At 35.1% G+C, this 14,176-nt stretch overlaps 1 protein-coding gene across 1 annotated transcript in view; it reads right to left on the reverse strand.

Annotated features, from left to right (window-relative positions):
- Positions 1–4,045: 4,045 nt before the first annotated feature.
- The window catches only part of PDS3 (phytoene desaturase 3), a 206,270-nt gene continuing 196,139 nt past the window's right edge, over positions 4,046–14,176 (reverse strand). The window contains exons 13-14 of the mRNA XM_089813998.1: positions 6,171–6,333; positions 4,046–4,577 (exon numbers count right to left, since the gene is read on the reverse strand). Of these exons, the coding sequence (XP_089670124.1) occupies positions 4,515–4,577; positions 6,171–6,333 (226 nt within the window). The 3' untranslated portion in view covers positions 4,046–4,514. The remainder of the gene's footprint in view (positions 4,578–6,170; positions 6,334–14,176) is intronic.

Raw genomic sequence — 14,176 nt, forward strand, 5'->3', positions numbered from 1 at the left:
TGTGGGTAGGGCATCTTTTGACAACTCATTTTAACTTTAACAAGGCACCAACATGTGGAAAATTCCCCAACTACTTTTAGAACTATCTAGAAAATATTGCAAGGTTGAGACAATTTTTTTGAATAATAAGATGCATCGCTTCATGCTAAAACCTTTTTTCAACATTTCTACCCTTGTTTGAACAAATGGAGGAATAGAAATGATGTGTGTGTGTGTGTGTGTGTGGGTGTGTGTTTGTGTGTGTACCTAGTAAAATTTGATAGAATGATCAAACAATATTATATATATGTCGGTCTATACCTTGTAAAATTTGAAGAATGATATTATATTTCACCCTTTTCATATGTGTGTATCCCATTTAGTCTTCCACTATTATGCTTTAGAATTCTACTGATGTTAAATTATTTTTTTCTTTTATTCATATTTTTTTACCTTTACATGAAGGTAGGTGATTGCTTGAATGGATGAGTTCAATTCAAAACTAGAATGACCTTTCACCAAGGGTGACATCCATTTGTTAACACATTCTACATCACCACTGCCTTAACACATCGACTATCATTGTTTTCAGATTGATGTATATTAGTTAGACAATCACACTTTAACATGGACAATAATACTAATTTAAGCATGCCTCTTCAAGAGTGGCGACACTTCACATGAGATCAACCATACAAAAAGAGTCAGCCTCCACAAAATAGATTTAATATACTTACTTTTTTATTCTTTTCCTTCAAGGTTGCACTTAACAAGGCATGCATGAACCATGCATTAAACAATATTTTTGCCTACCTATAACGACTCTGCTCAAATCTGATTGAAAACTTTTGATTTTTGGCCTTGGAAATTTTGTCAAACACTTTGCATACAAGGGTCATATGACTGATATAACATTTCAATTTGCTTCAATAACTTTTAACAGCAATTGTGATTGCAAGAATTACTCGGAGTTCACTACTAAATGATTCTATCAAACACCTAGGATGCTTATGCAAGTCCTTTATATCCTTTCTATGCATAATAATGAATTCTAACATCAAACTAACCACCTAAAGCCAAGTGACTTTTCGTCATACAATTGGCATACAAAATCTAATGCTGATTATTATGATATTTAATTGCACAACAACAATCACTTATTACTCCTTAATTGCAAATATCTTCCAAATACAATGCTGATTTTAAAATAGCCAAGACTCTTGGCAAATTACAATACAAATATGGTGTTGTGCTAATATATAAAAAATGCAAATCTACAGCTCAAACTATAGCTCTTAATATGCTATGCTAATTGAATGACAATCAAAGGAAAACCTGGAAGGAATGGTGACACATTGAGGATGAGTTGATGTAGCAAGAAAAAACCAACACAAAGACTCTACCTTGAATTAAATCGAATTCCTTTAATGGCTGCCCCTGCTGTGACTGACCTCTAGGATAAAACATACAATAGCTGCAACCTTCAATTTCTATTGTCCATCATCATTGCCAAGCTTCAGGAAGGTGATTGCCCAAATACCCATGTGTTTATGAATTTGTGTGAATTTATTTATGCCTTCATGTCAAATCACCCCTGTTCTGGTCTAATTTGCAATATTAAATATTCTGCAATGATTTTTGACCTCCTTATGCTCCCAACTAAGTCACCTAATCCTCTACATTCAAACACCTCCCTCCTCAAGAGAAATCAACACCATATAAAACCTCCATGAATAAATTCGAATTTCTCTAAGGAGATGATATATGACTGCAAACTTTAATCTTTCAATCAGAATTCCCCAACAATGAATTTGTCCCTCAAAATGTGCAACATTGAAGAATGAAGATGCCAAAATATCCTCCAATGATGCTCCAATTTGTCCTATACCAAAAACTTGGCCAAAGGCCAGTAAGTTCTTTGCAATGAAGCACAAATAGAAGACTGAAGTATCTTCCTCCTAGCTGCAATAATTCAAGTGATATTTCACATCCTCAAAATTGCTATCACTAGGAGGTTTTCGTTTCCTATGACAAAGAAGTAATCTGCAGAAACCCTAGGCTCCACAAGATGAAACAACAACAACAACATCAAATCTGCCTGCTGAGAATGAAGCCTAGGATGTCTATTTATTCTTTTTCTCCACTTTCTCCAAAAACTTCTAGAACATTATTTTATTGACTTTATAAATTATTTTATAATTCAAGTCACTTTATTAAATTAATTAAATATAAAGTTACCTTTTAATATTTATTTATTTGATAACTTTATAAATAATTAACTTAATACCACTTATTTATTTAATTAAAATAATTAATTAGTCATCCTCATAAAATATTCATTATTTTGGACAACTTAATTAATGAAATTAATTAAATCAAATCACCTCCAAGGAGACATTACACTACCCCACCTCGTATTGTAATTCCCATTGTATTGACAAACAAGAACCAAACAAATAGCACGAATATTAATTGCGCAGTCGAGCTTAAGCTTAAGGGAAGTCAAGCTCAGAAGCTGTTTGTTTTGCAGCATCCATTGTGGAAACAAAAACAATAGTATTCTCTTCAATTCATTCCAATCCAACACTAATAATAGTAATTCATTTAGAATATAACTGATGTCTTCACCACCTTTTCAATAAACTGTAATAACTGTTTCTTAGAAAGTCAAACTAATTTCTTCATTGCATCAATGTCAATATGATATCAATGATAAACTATCTTTCTTAGCATAACATAAAATCAATGACAATCTTGTCACACTCTTTGACATCTCCAACAATCATAATGCGAAAGCAAGATTTATAGCCCTTTGTTTGATTGGATTATCCCTGACATGGGCAAACACACTGCATATTTTGCCATTTTTTTCCAGAAAAAACATAAGATAAATGATATTAGAGTAAATTACTAAATTTGAGGTTTGAAGACCCAAACCTTATGAAATAGAGATTTCAAAGGGAACTCGACCATCCACTTCTCACATGCCGAGTAGTACATTCTGATGGAAATGGATCAGATGGAAACCAATCTGTTGATTAGGCAGCTCCAAATCATTACCCTTAGGCAAGGCCACTGCCACCCAACAGTACATATTCAAATGTGTTGAAAGAAACAGGCATGGACACAAGTAGTGCATCCGTCTGTCAAATCATTTAAACATTAATTTAGGGATGAATGCAACATTTCAAGCTTATATGTTGTCTTCGTGAACTTTTTTTATTAGTTGTCCTAAGTTTCTTCTCTTTCTTCACAACATTTAGTTAAAGGTGATCTTTGGTTGTGTGCTTTGCACTTGTAGATGTACTTCTAGCGACAACTAACAATTTATGGGTCAGAGTAGTTTTAAATCTCTTTTAATACTTGGGTAGCAATTGTAGTTGGTGTTATTTCTAGTTGGCTTTTAGTCTTAGCTTTTTCATTTCTAATCTGGAATTGCTAGTGTCCTTTGTACCTTTCTATGACCGGAGGCTTTTGATATTGCATCCAAGTTCCTAATCATGGCATTCTGTTCTTAAGTTACAAAAGTTGAAGCTTTTAATAGCCTCCTCCCAACAGTTAGATAATATAAAGAGAAAAATATTAATATAACATTTTTCTGATTTACATTTTATATAAACCAGTTTCTTAATGATGTTAAAAAGACATAGAAGTTTTTAAACTACCATCCACAATTAAATGTCTTCACATGGGCTATAGCCATTTTAAGTTGCCAAAGGCATGGCCCTCCCCAGGAGACATTAACAGTTCCAATTGCAGACAACAGGCTTCAAGCCTGAACGACGTCCACCATCCTACCAATAATGATAATGATGATGATGATGATGATTATTTTGTTATTTAGAACTGTCACCTCCAGTCTACCACCATTACCATTAGAGTTATTATCAGATATGTGATCGCCACCATTGTATGGAACTCGGACCATAATTTTGTTTGAGAACATGTGAGAGAAAGCTTAGACAAATGACAAGGAGACTGTGTATTGTTTTATGAAGGAGAAATATCAGAAAATATCCAGTAATACCTGCAAATACTAGTGTCTTTTCAATCACACGCTACAAGATTTATGAACACTGCAACAATTTCCATGTCTGAGAAGGTGCAATACAAATATCAAGAACATATACCAGCATAGTTCTCCTCAAGACCATGTAAATATTCAGATTCCTTAGAACGTTTCTTTCCTATAATTCAGACCCTTTTCCGAAGTATATGGGCCCCTGAATTTTATGATTTTAGATCTCTTTAAGTTATCTAGTATTTCTTACAGAAAGTATCTTCTGCTAGTTTCATTCCTGGACAAAATTTCTAGTCTGCTTTTTGACATGAATCCTTCAAAGGAATATTATACATAAACAAAAAAAAAAGGACCTCAAAGTCTAACCATAAGGTTTCCTTGTTTCCTTTGGAAACCTTTTAAAATTCTGTACAATGCCCTTAAAAATTTCCTTATTAGGATACCTAGCATTTCAATCACATAAAAAGCTTCACTATTAATACAATCTTGAATCCGTAAATGGATTTTGGTGGTATTAAGACAAAACTGCTCCGACTCTTTCATTCTGTCGAGCGCGAGCTACAAGTGAGTCATAATCCTGTCCATTTTTCAATTAAGCTGGAATAAGTTAATTTCATAGTTCACACACTCGATCAACAAAGACAAAATAACTATAACCATCTTCAAGATAGAGAAAGCATCAGATATAACATTAGTGACTGTGATTCTAATAGATCAGATTGAAAAGAAAACAGGGGAGTTTTGGAATTCGTGAACTGCCCTCTATAAAATTTGAATCATAAGGTGAATATCATGGGAAACCTTATATAACTGTTTTAGCCTCGAGTAACAACTTATTCATATTTCTATGGTATACCATAGATATGCAGACAATGTAAAGCTGATTTATGGCTTCCACTACAAATGCATGCCCATCTTTGGATGGAAATCACATGATTTGGAATAGGCCCAGTTGGCAAAGTTTGAGAGAGCACTTAGCAGAAGAATGAGCTCATTTAAGAATAAGATTGATCTTACATCCACATATAAATATTTTAATGTACAGAATAATCCCCCTGGCAAACAGAACAGAAAATGTGGAAGTAAATAGCAAATGGGAACTCAACCATTAACAAAACACTGATACAGCTTACTTTTTATAAACAAAAACAGTTAAGAATCATATTATCAAAAACAAAGACTTTTATATTATATATGGTATCTATATGATATTTTTATACATTTATACATATCTTAGTTGATATTTTGATCATATCCAATTCCAAAACCACTCTTAGTTTCTTTTCCTGTATGAAAAATCAAGGGCCATGATAATTTTTGGTACAGTAGTATCCCCGTACAATAGGATTTGCATCCAAATTAATACACTTGTTGCAATATAATAAAATTATCCCTATATTGACATAATTATAGTTTCAGATATGCTATAAAAGAAGGTATAACGTTGAAAAAGGTTATAATGGCTGATATGGCTTAACTGCAAGAGCTGATACCGTAAACCATATCATCTAACATTACACATGCAGAGATAAGGATACCCACCATAGTTACTACAATTTCCTTGTGAACCTTGGGAGCACATTTCCCTGAGGAATTGTCCAACATGGAAGTTGAATTTGTACAAAAATCCAGAAGGCTTTCTTCTAAGTTCCAACTTTTTCAATCAATTAAGTTTCAGTCATTGCTCTGCACTTGATTGATGGATATAAACAGAATTTTAGATTGGGGATGACATATTAGAGCTTCAAGTGGAGTTCAATTAGAATACATGGACTGAATTATGTCCATGATGGAATTCTCAGAAACAAAATAGTGGATTAGTAGGAACATGTATCACTCCATTTAGATAAAAAGATTGCAATTATTCTGTAGGGATTATGAGTCTCTTATTTTAATTTCAATACCTGCCCCTCAACCTTTAAGAATTTCTGTTGATGTCAAAATGAAATGCTTTGTCGATTAAAAAACTGTTTTAAGCAGAAAATAAGTCTGCTGCTAATAAGATGCAACTAAAAACAATAATTCAACATGAAATTCTAAACTAAGATGTAATAATCAAGATCCAACACATTCTAATCTATATTAAAAGACTTAAACAAGATCTTAAGAATCAAAATGTAACTCCAAGTGATAATTACAAATAGCAGAAATAATAAAAATAGTGAAGTACCTCCAGAATAGCCTGTGCACAAAGCTTCCCTGATAGCACGGCACCCTCCATGGATGCCAAATACTTTTGTTTAGAGTAATCACCAGCCAAATAAAATCCATTTATTGGTGACCTCTGTAAAGGACGACAAGGCTCACAATTGGGTACTGTCTTGTAAACAGACCTGGAGAAGGATATGCAGGTTCAGTTAGGATGAACAAAAAGGAATGCATGAAAATATTCTTGGTATAAACAAAGTAGATGAAAGCAGTTTGATACTTGTAGTTCTCAACAATAAAAGAAACGACTGATTAATATTTTTCTTCAAGACTCTGACTTCATTGGCAATTAGAAAATCTTTATACATTGACTCCCAAATAGAAATATTTTAGTATTCGTGCAAGATTTAAAGAAAAACTTGATTGAAAGAAGTTTCAAACAAGGAGAAGATATATTTTATGTGAACTCAGGGAGATTATTTGGAACATTCATAAGATCCCAATCTCTCATACTCATAATTTTATGTAAGGGTTTTGAAAAATTGAAATATACATGTGTGAAGAAGTTCTACATGCAATGTACTTGTAGCATTCTCTACAGCTTACTAAGTTACACTTAAAAAACAAAATTTAATCCAACCACTCCAAAAGAATTCAGTAACCTCACTCAAGCTGTATCAGCAAGGCGTATTTTGCACACACTTACAGTGTTAAAAAACTAAGTTACCATATTCGTCCCTGCAACCCCAAATTAGCAAGTCAGTTTGGTCCAAATTCGAATTTGTTTCAAATTCGCCTGCAGACTGGTAAATTCGCTCATCATTCGCTGGGAAGGACCCTGCACAACTACGGGGTGATTTTGCAGCAAATGATGACAAAACCCATTGAGCCAATATGGAATCCGGAGCGAATGACCAACAAATTTGGTCATGCTTGACTTTTCAAATGATTTTTGAAACATTTTTTAAATAAAACCCTGAAACGACACTGATTTTTTCAGTTGCTTTTGCATTTTATAAATCATTTTACACATTCCGGTTTTGTATCGTGAGTCCAAGATTTATTTTACTGTCATTTTACTTGTGCATCCAAAATGCAAAAACATTACAGACTATAGTTTGCATCCAGAAATATTACTGTGTATCCAAAAGGCAAGGCAAAATCATTATACTTTGCATCAGAAACATTATCGTGCATCCAAAAGACAATCAGGTGACTTGAACGACAATTTTTTCTAATGTTTTTACTTTTTTCTTTTGAGTTGAGGTTACAAATTACAGGCTATAGTTTTACTGTCAATTTTTTCTTGTAAACAGAGGTTACAGTTGTTACCATTACAAGTTACAGAACAGAGTCAACAAACCATTCATGGTAGAGGCACATTCACGAGAATATAAATATTTTTTCTATAAAAAAAACTTGTACGTACGAACCCAAAACAAACCCGAACCCAGTCCAAAAAAAAATTGAGCGAATTTCGAACCCAAATGTCGAAACAAACCAAAATCCGAACCGGCAACTTATTTTAAAAATAATATGCTAAACTATATATCACAGGATGCAAAGAAGATTCATAGAGTTTACCCCCATTAAGAACTGAGAGGGCGTAGTTAGTTTTCACGCCTGAAGTAGCTTTTTATAGAGAATACATAAATCAAAATAAATTAAATTAATCCAACCTGTCAATCTTGTTTCAAGGGTTCACTTTCAAAATATCATTTGTTGGGCCATCAGTATTGTAAATACTACTTTCAAATGTTGGACAGTGGTTCCTCTATGGTTTCTTTTATCAAGCTGAGGATCTTAATCTTGTCATTAGCAAGAAACTAAGATGTAGATTAGGGCAATGTCCCTGTAACCTATGGCCCAGCTGTGTTTGAAAAACAAGGAAGACAACCATAGAACAAAAAAAGAAATGTTGAAATCTCTTTAGAATTCATAGGACCATCCGCACTCACAGGAACTTAACATGAGAAACACAATATGACACAATAATACATGATTAACAAACTTTCTTAAGGATGAGTAAACTAAAATATGTACAAGAGCACACTTTATGCTAACATCAATGGCATTGACGTGGAACTGGGGGTGATAAACCATTATGCTACCAAACTAGAAGAGACTCTCATAGTTAATTGCAAATAGATGAATATGTCAATAACTAGGACTAATCCTATTTCAACTTGGTGTGACTCAAGTTTATTTAAAAAAACTCGTCTGATTCATGGTGTGGATATCCAAGAAATTATACACGGTTACAATATTTTATTTGCGTAAAATAGAAACTAGTAACTTGGAAAAAATAATTATAACCTCATATTTTTTGAGTCATAAAATAGCCCTATCTGTTGAACACACTCAATATTGTTTTGAACTAGGAACATTGGGCTTTGACCAAGTGTACAAAATATACGTAAGACCACGAATTTCTTCTTAAATCTGACTATCCTATATGAAATGCATATTTATCTAGTTATGGAATCACGATAGATAGAAGAAAATGATAAGATCAGAAAATTATAGGTTAAATTTGCATACTGGAAGGCAACTTTTGTAGACTAATCAACACTAAGTTCTAACCTGCTAGGACTTAATCAACACTAAACTGTAACCACCATGGTATTAGAGCGGTTTCTCGACACCCTATTGAGCTTGAAATTAAATTTATATTTGATTTATGGATGACATTTCAGTGATCAGTACTCTTGCAGTTGTTCAGTCATGGAAGACAAAAGGGATGAAAACTAAGCATGTTTGATGAATATGAGTACTCTCCCTCAATATGTTAAGAGAGATTTAACTTCTATCATTTTATAGACTTTCATCCAAGGCTATGCCATAATATTGGTTTGGTAAAGAAACAATATCATAGGAAAGATCATAATCTATTTGCAAAAAGATTTGGTTTATGTAATGATAGGCAAATTGTGTCTAGTGATAGGAAGGTGAAATTTGAGGAGGAAGTGGACATTAAGTGCTCAAGCAGGTGTTATTAGTCTAAGATACCGATTCGGACTTCCTACCCCTAAGTGCGGAAGTTGATGCAGACGGATTTCGGATACATCTGGAAGCCCTACAGAAGATGGCCAAAAGCTAGCCATAGGCTCCCGGATGCGTTGCGTCTAGCTTCCGACTAGCTTCTGTAGGGCTTCTGGACGCATCTAGGAGCATCTGCGGGCCTAATGGCCAAAAGGCCCAAAACATACAATAAAAGACAAAAAACCACTTACCTTGCCCATTCAGCACATGTTTTAATTTTTTTTTAAGGTTTTTTTTGCTACAAAACCCTAAAACAACCCTAAAGGTGAATATTGAAGCATTCACAACTCATTTTGGAACTTTGTTTGCACCTACAACCACTTCTCATTTGTTCTCTAGTTTGCATTGTCATTATGAAGCCAAGTTCAACATTTTCGAAGAGGATCGAACTAAGAGCAAGAGATAGCTTTCTCAAGGGAGTTTAAATCATTCAAGGTAAGTGATCAATCCCATTCTTGAGTACTTTGATGAATATTTTCAAGTTCTTGAAGAATTTTTTCAAGTTTTTCTTCAAATTTTTTATTTTGAAAGATATGTAGAAGCAAGTTTGGGCATCTATTTTAGTATTTTTTTCTCACTTCTTTCCACTTGTATGTGTGATGTTCATAGTTTTTAGACCTAATTAAAATTTATTTATTTTCCTATAGAATAGGTTGCAAAAAACCTAGGCAAGAATGGATACCAGTGGTAGTGCTAGTCAAAGTTCAGTGGGGGGCCAAGGAGGTGAAGGGACTAATAATTTCAAAATTGATATAGGTTCTCCTTTGTGGCCGCATACAACATGGATATCATAGGTTGCAAGCGGTGGCTCATAATATTGAAAGTGCAATTATTGTCAAAGTAATAAAGGAAAACCTATCAATAGCTCAGATTCCCGAGTGAAGCTTCATTTTATGGGCCCTGTTGGCAAAGGATTTGGAATGTCCAAAGGAAAAAATGGTATTGGGATGACTAGTGCAGAAATACTTTCATTTGTAGGAGAACAAGAAGTTGTTGATGCATTGATCAATAGACCAAAAAAAGCTACTATCAAGGTCCATCCTCAAAGAGCAAGATGCATGCACCCACTGAACCAATTGCATCCTCCCAACACCCATTCTTGGAAGTACCTGTGCCAGGAGAGGATGAGAAGTGGGAATTTCAACCCACAAAAGAGGCCCATTGTACACCGAATTTAAAATGGAAGCAAGAGACTGCACTGATGAAGCTATTGCACGTTGCCTCTATGCGAATGGGCTTCCTTTCAACTTGGTGAGATCATCATATTGGAAGGAAATGGTAGCAGCAATCAAAGAATCACCAACTGACTACACAAGCCCGAGGTATGAAAAGGTGCATACAACTCTATTGCAACAAGAGAAGACACACGGAGAAAGACCTTCAACCAATTGAAAAATCTTGGAAAACTTTGGGTCTCACTATTGTGTCAAATGGTTGGAAGGATACAAGAAACAGGCCACTAATTAATGTGATTGCAGTTTCCCCCAAAGGGGCAATGTTTATGAAGGTTGTTGATTGTGAGGGGCAAGTGAAGGATTCTGAATTCATTTGTAGAATTCTCATCGAGGCCATCAAGATGGTGGGTAGTGAGAATGTGGTACAAGGGGTCACAGACAATGCCAACAATTGCAGGGGTGCGGGTGCTTTAGTTGAGAGTCGGTATGAGCATATTTTTTGGACCCCATGCACTATTCACTCCCTTAACTTGATCATGCAGAGGATTGGCACTCAAATACATTGGGTGAAGAAAATATACCAAGAGGGGGAGGACATACAAATGTTTGTGACAAACCACCACATGTCACAATCCATTTTTAGAACATACTCCAAATTGGAGTTGTTGAAGGTAAATTTCATTAATTTAAAATTACTAAGTTTGATGGATTTGTAATTTAGTTAAAAATTGAAATTTATAATTATATTGTCAATTGTCAATCGACATATTGTTAACTTGCTTAAGTTGCTAAGACCCATTTTGCATCTCATACAATTCTTATGAGACGACTCCTCAAGGTAAAAGATGCATTGGGCCAAATGGTCATTGGTAATCAATGGAGCATATGGAAGGTCTCAAATTCAGGAAGAGCACAAAGGATCATGGATTTAATCTTGAATGAGCGTTGGTGGGCTCATGTGGCATATGTATTGGATTTCACCAAGCCCATCATGACTATGCTCCATTTTGCTGATATAGATACACCTTGCTTGGGGGATGTATATGATGGCATGGACACCATGGTTAAGAAGGTGAAACATTCTATACAAGCACATGAGAGTGACCCCACACAAAGCGAAGCCTTATGCAAAAAAATGCAAGAAAATATCCACCATCGCTAGAATAAGATGACTACACCATCGCACCTCCTTGCATATGCCTTATCTCCTATTAACTATAGTGAGAAGGTAATTGGTATGTTGGGTAGAGTTGCACCATTTGCGAATGAGGAGGTTGCTGAGGGGTGCCACAAAGCTCTTTCAAGACTCTTCCCACTGGAATAAATGCATGAAAAAGTGAGGGAAGAATTTGGGCTGTTCGCTTCGGGGTTAAAGCATTCTCCATTTGCACTAAAGGACCAAAATAGAGTGGGAGCTATCACATGGTGGTACACGTATGGTCAACCTTTTAAGCATCTTCAACCTCTTGCAATCAAGGTCCTATCACAAGTAAGTTTTTTATTTTGTTTTGTTTTAAACTTTTATGTTTACACTTGCATTCTAGAATTTAGTGTTTCACACATTCTTTAAAATTAATTTGTTTTTCATTTGTGACAACTATCTAGGTTGCTAGTTCTTTAGCTGCTGAAAGAAAGTGGAGTACATACTCCTTTATCCATTCAGTGAAGCGCAACCAGTTGGGCGCCAAGAAAGCTGAGGACTCAGTCTTTATTTACACCAACTTGTGTTTTTTGTCACATGAGAATGGTCATTACAAGGAAGGGGCAACAAAGCTTTGGGATGTAGCCCCTAAGTGTGCAAGTTTGGATACAACACTTTAGGATCTTATTACAATCGGAGACGGTGATGATGATCGTGTGGCATGTGGTGCATCTAACATAAGTGAAACCATGTTTGGTTCAAATGATCTTTCAGCAGTTGGAGATGATGATGAGAATGTGGATTTATTTGCGAATCCCTGTGATTCAAAGTCAGACTCTAATGCAAGTTTATTGAATCTTCAATCATTAACTAAGTTTTTATTTTGTTGGAATCTTGAACATGACCTATTTGAACTTATTGTTTAAGACTAAACTCTAATGTTGGATAAGCGCATATTGATATATCATATGAATTTTGAAATATCTTCAATTTTGATAAAGGGTTACGTATCATAGTCATACTATCAAATGTTTTTTTTTTTTGTATATTTCTTGCATTTCTTTGTATACACACACACACACACACATTTCCTCCTGCATCCACATCCAAAAAAAAATCCCCGCATCCCGTATCTACTACCGGAATCCACTTCGGAATCCACATCCGAATTGGTAACTTAGTTATTAGTCATGGTAATAAGCCTGATTTCTATGACAGCAGCTGTCCACTCGAGCATGAAGCAGAATTGGAAGTCATGGAAAGTCCAAAAAGTGTTATAATGTTGACCTTGAATATTGGCATTCATGATACTAGTGCTCAGAATGAAGATTGCATGGAGAAGTTAACCCCTAACAGTTCTAATTTTCATGACAGAATTGATGATACCTTGCATAAGCATGAGACAATAGTGCTCACACATGTGCAGGATGGTACCAGTGAGTTGTGCTCACATGAAGGTGCTCAATAATTGGTTATTAAAGATGCATTGTATGTTGACGATTCATGTCATGATGAGTCTGATTTATCAAATTAGACCTTAGGGAAGAAGTTAGAAATTTCATTTAGTGGCATCAAATCCCAGGATTGTGAGTGTGATGGACTTGCAATACATTTGATGCAGAAGTGTGCAAAGAGTTTGTCAAAACAACAACTTCCACCTTACTAGTTGAGCTATCTTTTGAAGTAAATAGCAACAGTACCTTATTAGTTGTTGATGTGTGCACTAATAATAGCACCCATGACACTGCTTACCATGAGGTGAATAATATAGATATAAACTCATATCACAGTACAATTTTTGGGTCAAAACACTTGTGTGGGAGTCATTGGTTTCAAAGTCCTTATCATTCGATTGGGCAACTTGAGGTTAATGATAGCATGATTGCCACAACCATAAAGCATTTTGATGTTGCTCATCAAATGTTGGCTAAATTTGGTTGGTGTACTCCTATGATGGATAAACAAGGTGATAGTGGCTTTTCCCTAGTAGAGTTCTGTGAACTTCAAAAATTTATTGGAATAATAAAACGTGACTATTTCCAATTACTTGTTGATAGGGATTATCTTCTCGAGTGGGATTGCACTTGCTATGATGCCTTAAAGGGAAAGGAGGAGCTAGATGAGCTCACTAATGAGCTTGAATTGGCTATAGACTCTTGGAGAGTGCACAATTGACCCTTCGTGAGTCTCAATCATGGACTTTGGAGATCTTATATAGGCAAAGCCCAGGTCTCCATAGAAGCAGTTAGTGGGGATCTTATATCCAAGGATTATGGTTGTAAGTAGGTTAAGGATGAGGCTACCCTTAGCACAGTTACAAGTGTAGTTGGTATAGATGGGATGAGTGCATATGTTGAGAGCAATAGAGAACGACATGTTGCACTAGGCTCTCATGTGGTTACATCCACTGTAAGTACTTTTGGTGATGTGTCAGACAATGGGGGTTACATTCGAAACTATGATAGTCAGTGGAGCAGTCATGCCCAAGGATATGCCCAAACATGCAACAATAAATTACCAACAACAACACAAATAAAATTGCAGCTTGAAGTTCAGCAACAAACAAAAACTGGAATTACAACCTAGGAAACATGAAGAGACACTTTGCCTCCAAAAAGAACTTAATGGTTTGCCTCCAAAATCAATAACTACAATAAAAAATAATTCTCC

The sequence above is a fragment of the Cupressus sempervirens genome, chromosome 2, assembly GCF_028749045.1.
Source record: "Cupressus sempervirens isolate cs-2001-9-10 chromosome 2, ASM2874904v1, whole genome shotgun sequence".
Classification (NCBI taxonomy): Eukaryota; Viridiplantae; Streptophyta; class Pinopsida; order Cupressales; family Cupressaceae; genus Cupressus; species Cupressus sempervirens.